Genomic DNA, 7,717 nt, shown 5'->3' on the forward strand with positions numbered 1-7,717 from the left:
AGTTTCATTAGAATGATACTTTTCTGATTAAAATATCTGTAAATAATTTCGGTTACAGTTTTAAGTAGGACTTTTAATTCATGAGCAATATTTTAACCAGTTACCAAAAGTAAATAGGGGCTGTAAACAAAATGTCTCTTAGTCCAAGGGCGCATTCAAATGTACTAAGCTGCAGCATTCATGAATAGGATCATTATTTGGGAAACATAGAATGCAAAGATAGATTAACTTCTTATTTTAAATTTTAAGTTACAAATCAGAAGTACAGATCTATTGTTTCAATACTACATTCAGGAATTTTTTAAAGATTTATTTATGGGCTGTCCACGTATACGTAAATTCTGTTAAGAAATTTTGCAGTGAACTTAAAACTGGAATTTCAATTTAAAGAAAATTACGTTTGAGGAATGTCTTTTTATTAGAATAGAACTTTGTAAAATTTTTGATCTGGCGCCCTAAAAGCTAAGCTCCTACGTGGTAATCAAACCTCGGCAGTGAGGATGTTTTTTAAATCATTTTGAGTTTAAGTCGATACTCATGCTCTTGACCATGACCTACGGCAGCTCACGTAAATCATTTGACTTGAAGACAATTAGAAAAGCAAATAACATTCTAGTGGTGTTATAATCTTTCCATTTGGGTTGCTGAAAGCGTTTAATCTGAGATAAGAATATCTTGTGCATAACTGATGTGAAATGACTCACCTATCAGAGTTTCGGATGGAATGGCATGCACTTTCGGAAAGGCGCTTCCATCACCTTTTCCCATCGCTTGCTCCATCACCTCTTCACTAAGTTTCTCGAAATCGATGTTCGAAGTGTTGGACAGCGTCCTCCTTCTGACCGTCGAAATCATCGAAAGACCGGCTAGGGTGGTACGTCTCAGAATGTATTCTATATAAAAAATCGGAGTCTTGGAGGTTTTCCTTTTTATAACCATGATCGGAGATTAATCGGGATGCTACTGCGTCATCGTTGGTAGGATAGAGGGATCTTCCTGGATTAAAGCTGAGGCGAGGTGATTCGGTTAGATTGTGTTCTGATTTATAACCTCGTAAGGTTAAGATGTAAATTTATTGCGCTGCAGATTGCGATTTTGTTAATTTTTGAAGTGAAAAGGGGATGATTTACGATTCCATACTGGAAGTGAAACCTACGTCAAGGACAACGGCGAGCAAACAGACAGAAGTATCGCACTATAAGAATGCAACAACGTCATTCTTCACGTTTCGCAGATACTCTTCTGATAAAAGATATCACTACACTTCCAATTAATTATTCAAATCTAGATTCGAATTCTAGATTACTTTTTTATTTTTGCTTGATTAAATAAATCGTGATCGTTGTTAACTTATTCACGGATTTTGAAATTTTTTATTGATTTAAATAAAGTAGAAAATATTGTATAATGAATTTAGTTTTTAGTAAATAAAAATTTTGTTACTTAACTGCAATTGAAATAAACTGAGATTTTAGGTGAAGAAAAATGTTGCGTATAAAGGAAAAAAAAGTTCTTAACTCTTTTTAAAAAATTGCGTTTCATTTTCAAAATCAAATATTTAATTTTTTAACAGCATAATCTTCGTTAATATAAAATTAGATAAATAAAAATATAAAGTTTCTGGTTGCATTGCAATAAATGTGTTTGATTTAAGGGGGAAGAGGATGGCAACAAAGTTATCCCTTTGGGTTGTGATTCCACCTGGCCCGAATATTCTGAGTTCTATTACGGTTTAATAGTATTAAACTTCTTAATATCATTAATAGCTACAGATCCTAAAGGTTTTACTAAGCCATTAATTCTTACAAACTGCATTTGAAAAATAATCTACTCATCTTTTGACTACTTATCATGAACAAGAAATCAACGAATTCCATTAAATACTCTTAGCAGTTTATAAAATCTGTTTTTGTATAACTACTGTGTTTTTAAAACATATTTCAACCAGCGGCTCATCCTGAATTTTCATAAAGGGCATGCTGATAAACACAATTTTTCAAAAAATTATATTAATGAACGGAATTACTCGTACATATATTGAAAAGTTGTTTATAGAATTTGCATATTAATGTATTATTATGTAATGCATAGCCTGTAAAATAGTCATAATAAAAATTCAAAATTCACCACATTCAAGCTCCAAAATAGAAATTATTTTAGGTAAGTTTCCCGTACAATTTATATCATAGAGTTATAACTCAGTTTTGCTGGATTTATGCAGATTGCACTCACTATAATATATTAAAAAAATAATCAATTAATAAATTACATTAATCAATTAGTACTTTACCCTAGTGTCTGATATATGCTGAAGCAGTTATTTCTGATATTTGCAAAATCAGCGACACTTTTTCACTTATCATGTTATGAATACTGCTGGTATTTATATATGGTATAAACTTATTGTAAGTTTATTTTAAATTTTAAAGAGAAAAACAGATGTAGAGGCATTAGATATTTTTTGGAAACAGGCAAGATGAAAAATGAGCGATCGCCTTCGCCGGGAATCGAACCACTAACCTTTGTATACTGGATCAGCGTGCAGAACCACTTCACCACGAAGGCACGCTAGGAAGGCAGGAGAAGTACCTTATATACTCCCCCTTTTTCCGTCTGCCAATACGCACTCTACTGAACTTGCGGTTTCTTCTGCGGAGTAAACCTTGAATGTTGCCGAAACTGATTTGCACGAGTGTTCTCCGCATTTCTTCTGCTTTGGAACTTTAGAGCAAGCTGGAAGAGGTTTTCTAATGTGTGCGGGTTGCGGACTTCAAGAAAATCTTGAGTTGATGGTAGTAGACGCGGTAAAATCACCTCGATAAGTTCATTATCTGGCCTCTTCCCGTACAATAAATTAAATACTTGAATTTTCCTTAGAATGAACTCTGTCAAATCATCGAAACTGGTTTGATATTTGCTAAACAATTCCGACTCTAGCTTCGCACGGTCTTTCACTACTGAAAATGCTTTCAACAACGCAGACTTGAAGTTTTCCCAGTTATACGTTTCCGAACCTGGATCCCCCAACAAGAACTTGCCAATTCCTTCGTACCAGCTGAGAGCATGACCTTTTAGGTTTATAATAGCGATTGTAATTTTCTGCAGCTGGTTCTCTGGATATAAGGTAAAATGCAGGTCCAGTTGCTCCAGGAAGGTCATCACTGAGCCTCTGCCGGCAAATGTTGCGGCTGGCTTCATCGACGCACGCATTGTTTCTACAATAAATGCGACTCCTTCCACTGGATTCGTGGATGTCTGATGGACGTGAAAGGTCGGAGGATGGACGTGAAAGGTAAACTTTCCGGTCTGTAACGACATGGTCCGTTCAAAATTTTACGGGCGCCAATGTAGAGACATTAGGTATTTTTGAAAGCAGGCAAGATGAAAAATGAGCAATCGCCTTCGCCGGAAATCGAACCACGGACCTCTGGAATACCGGCCGAGTGTGCAAACGACTACACCACGAAGGCACGCCAAGAAGGTGGGAGAAATACTTTATACAGAAAACATCCAATTCGAATAATCACACTAGTATTGAATACATTGAGTAAAATGGAATTAGAAGATGGAAATTTCTCTGCACATAGAAAGTTCGTAAATTCTCTTTTATTATTAGAATCAAGCTTTCCGTATATTTTCCTGTATACATTGTAGTCTTAAATTCTTATGTGTACTGTGTTTTTGATTGAAATAAACTGAGAAATCTCTATTTCCTTTTTTAAATAGCCATATCATTTCTTAAAGCGCTTTATAAAATCATTTTAAGCAATAAGGAATATCCATGTTAAATTCTGGCTATAATTTTTCCCTCTTACGTAAATTTATCAATTTTATGCAATTTTATCTACTTGTAGAACCCTTCAGTTTAGCCAAAGCAAGTTTTAATAAAAGCTTTTTTTTTTTTTTTTTTTTTTTTTTTTTTTTGTTCCAACTGGTGTTTCCTGACTTTGTCACTCCATGGGTTATTAACTTCAATATCATTTATTTACTTACTAACGGTTTATCGTTCATTTTACTTACTAAACATCTGTTTATATATAATACATTGCAAACATATATAATTAAAGCTTCTGAATTATATACTGGAAACACTATGAGAGAAAATACGCAAGAGGGAGAAATGTAGGAATAAATACCGTAAAACTGAAGATGATAGTTTCATAAAAGGAATGAGTTGTAGAGGCTATTTCGAAGCAGGAGAGATGAAAAATGAGGAATGCCCTTACCGGGACTCGAAACACGGACATCTAGAATACTCGGCGAGCGTGCTGACCCCTACACCACGAAGGCATGCTAAGAAGGCGGGAGAAATGCATTATATACTCCCCTTAAAGGGTGACTGGGGATGGCGACTGGGGGAACCAGACGCCAAATCCTGGTGGTGGGGAATCATCATCCACCACATTTTTAGTTCGGGTGCCACTGTAGATTTATTAGGTATTTGTGAAGCAGGAGCTTGAAGAAATGAGCAGTGCCCCCCCGGGTCTCGAACCATGGACCCCTCGAATACGCGCCGAGTATGCTGACCATTACACCACGAAGGCATGCTAAGAAGGCGGGAGAAATACCTTATATACTCCCCCTTTTAAAGGGCGGCTGGGGATTAGGGAACCCAATCGCGAAATCCTGGTGGTGGAGAATCATCATCCACCACCCTTTTAGTCCCTATTCGGGAGTCACTGTAGAAATATTAGGTTATTTCGAAACAGAAGAGATGAAAAATGAGCAATGCACTCGCCGGGACTCGAACCACGGACCTCTCGAATACGCGCCGAGCGTGCTGACCACTACAGTAAGAAGGCGTGCTAAGAAAGCGGGAGAAATACCTTATAAAGTTTCTATGCACCTCACATTTCCTTGATTTTATAATGTTTTTGGAAATGAATTAAGACTGCTTGGTTAGTTAATTACTGCAAACAGGATCATATTAAGCCTTGTGGACCCATTTTTGCACCTTGTCACTTTCATTGAATCGAGGTCCTGCAACTACCGTGTCGTAACGTGTCTTTATCTTCTCCGTATCCAAGTTGACTCGCTCTCGTGGAAAACTTTGCCCTTCAAACCGTACCTGAATATCTTGAACGTACGCTTCAAGAGATGAAAGCGCATCCAGAGGGCAACGAAACAACTGGTCACAAGGCAGACAAAAGTCACGACCGAAGTGCATCTGGGATGGGGAATCGCTGGTAGTCTCATAGACAGCGCTGCTATAGACCAGTAAGAACAGAAGTAGCTTCTGGTCCCAATCCTGTTGATGTCTGGATAGGATCAGCGAGAGGTTATTATGAATGGTTCGATTAAACCTCTCTACCATGCGTTTGACTGGGGATGTAAAGGTGTCATTTGAGTTTAGTCAATACCGAGTAGCTTGCACAGTTCTTCAATTACAGCCGTGATAAAGTTCCTTCCTTGATCGAAATGTAACTGAAGAGGCACTTAAAACCTGGAAATCCAATGCTGTATCATTACTTCTGCTACAGTGACAGCCTCTTGATCAGGGATAAGATATAGTACTTCAGTCCATTTTGTAAAGTAAACAGTGATAACAAGGATGCATTTGTTACCATCAGCAGTTCGTGACAGAGGTACTAGAATGTCAAAATCAATGTGTTCAAAAGGCGCTCCTACATTGTAACGTTGCAGCTTCCTTCTGCTGCATTTTTGGTTTTTTCCAACTCGCACAGGCATCGCACGACTAGCACTACTTTTGCACGTCAGCCGTTGCATTACTTCAGTAAAAGTGTTCTCGAACTCTATGCAGTCTTCATTATTCCGAAGTGGCCTCATGTCGGATTGCAAAGTAGTTTTTTAAGAATGCCCTGGATCGGGGATTGTAGAAGTATGGGCTGCCATTGGAATGCCCTTTCCATCTTCCGACTCAAATTTTCGGTACAAGACGCCATTTTGAATATGGAGCGAGTCCCAGTATTGCTTTGTCGAAAGATTATAGATCGAAATTTCCTGCCACGTGGGTTCCTTATTTGAAGACTCCACAGCATCAACCATGTGTTTAATGTCGTCGGATTCCAATTGGTCTTTTTTGACTCCTTCGTCACTCCATGGGTCTCCATCAGACGATGTTGAAGTTATAACTTGACGTGCACCCGAAGTAATCTGCTCGTATTTCGCTTAGACCCTGGAAAAATATCGGCAGTTTTAGGGGCAGGGTCTCCTAAACAAAGCATCCGCGTTTCCGTGTGACGATCCTTTCCTATGACTGGTAGTCATGTCGTATTTCTGAAGTATCTGTATCCATCTGGCTATTTGGCCTTCGGAATTCTTGAAATTTAAGAGGTAGATCAACAATGCATGCTCTGTGCACAGCAAAATTTTCTGCCGTTGAGGTAAAAGTGGAAATGTTCAACGGCTTTAATTATGGCGAGCAACTCTTCTCTGGTGACACAGAAATTCCTCTCCGGTTTAGATAGACACTTGCTCCAATGTACTTGGACACTAATGTTCCAATATTCTTGACCGTTTATTTTATGGAACAAAACAACACCGACACCTCACTTATCGTATCCGTATCAAGAATGGATGGTTTGTCAAGCTGAGGATATTTCAGGATTGCTGCTGATGTTAAAGACTCCTTCAATTTGTTAAATGCTTCCTCACATTCTTTTGTCCACAAGAAGTTTTCTTGCTCTCGGTTAGACTGTGATGTGTGTGATGTGATGTGTGATTATGGCAAAGCCTCGAGGGCTATCTGCCTAAGAGGAGGGATGCCTTCGTGGAGGACTTTCTAAGGGAAACTGGCTTGTATACACGTTACACATGGGGAAAACCACGAAAACGCCCATGCAGCCAGCCCGTTCGCGGGATTCGAACCTCGGACCGAACTACCAGTGTTCAGCGACTTTATCGCTCGGCCGCTGGTGGGCCCGGTTAGACTGTGAAGAAGTCTTGCAATGAAAGACAAGGAAACTTCTCAGCTGATGGAGATTTTCGGGGAGTCTCTAGTGTTTAACCGTCGACACTTTTTCTGGATCCCTCATTTGCCTTCATTGAATTTCAAAGGCAGAATTAAATTTGGAACTTGGACCTTTGTGCTAGAATTACCCTTAACCGATTAAGCTTTAGTCAATACTGTGAAGTACTGCTCTGAGGCAGCAGCAGTTATTTGGTTTTGTAACGTGTAATCAAGCTGCTAAGCAGGCGAAAAAAATTGACGAAACATGTGCCACCATTTAGCAATATAAAAAAAGGGGTGTTCCTTACGATTCAATTTTTTGCTGCTGTTGAGCTGGTAACATAGTAATCAGAACTTATTCTTCTGCTTATAGCAATATCAATATTGAGTCACTGCTGATTTATCACTCTTCGCGCGATGTTATCATCTCTATTGAAATTATGCCTTAATCGGCGCCTGTATTTATTCTAACTGTAGAGTAATCTTTATCCGTGAGAATGGAAGCATGGAGGCGAAATAACTTATTCTTGTCCTGCAAAAGCACAATTAAATTCTCAATCTTCATAACTATAATTATATCGTAAATTTCTGTAAATGTTTAAAATCATTTGATTTCATTGTTGTTTAAAGTACTGTTGTAATATTGTGTATTGTTTTATTTAATTATTTGTCTCTTTTAGGATAATAGTTTTAAAGTTTATCTTGTTTATAACTGAAATTTTGGTACTATGTTTTTTATATTTATATCCTAAATAGAATGGTAGATCTTTCAATTCTGAATCGAATAACGTTAACGATATAAGAACG

General features: G+C 38.0%; 1 protein-coding gene across 1 annotated transcript in view; it reads right to left on the reverse strand.

Moving 5' to 3' along the window:
* The window catches only part of LOC118186752 (sialin-like), a 106,499-nt gene extending 105,629 nt beyond the window's left edge, over nt 1–870 (reverse strand). Inside the window, exon 1 of the mRNA XM_085811516.1 lies at nt 705–870. Within this exon, the coding sequence (XP_085667642.1) occupies nt 705–855 (151 nt within the window). The 5' untranslated portion in view covers nt 856–870. The remainder of the gene's footprint in view (nt 1–704) is intronic.
* Between the last annotated feature and the right edge of the window lie 6,847 nt (nt 871–7,717).

The sequence above is a fragment of the Stegodyphus dumicola genome, chromosome 2 (genome assembly GCF_044657685.1).
Source record: "Stegodyphus dumicola isolate Sdum_Otavi_A_Nest chromosome 2, ASM4465768v1".
NCBI lineage: Eukaryota > Metazoa > Arthropoda > Arachnida > Araneae > Eresidae > Stegodyphus > Stegodyphus dumicola.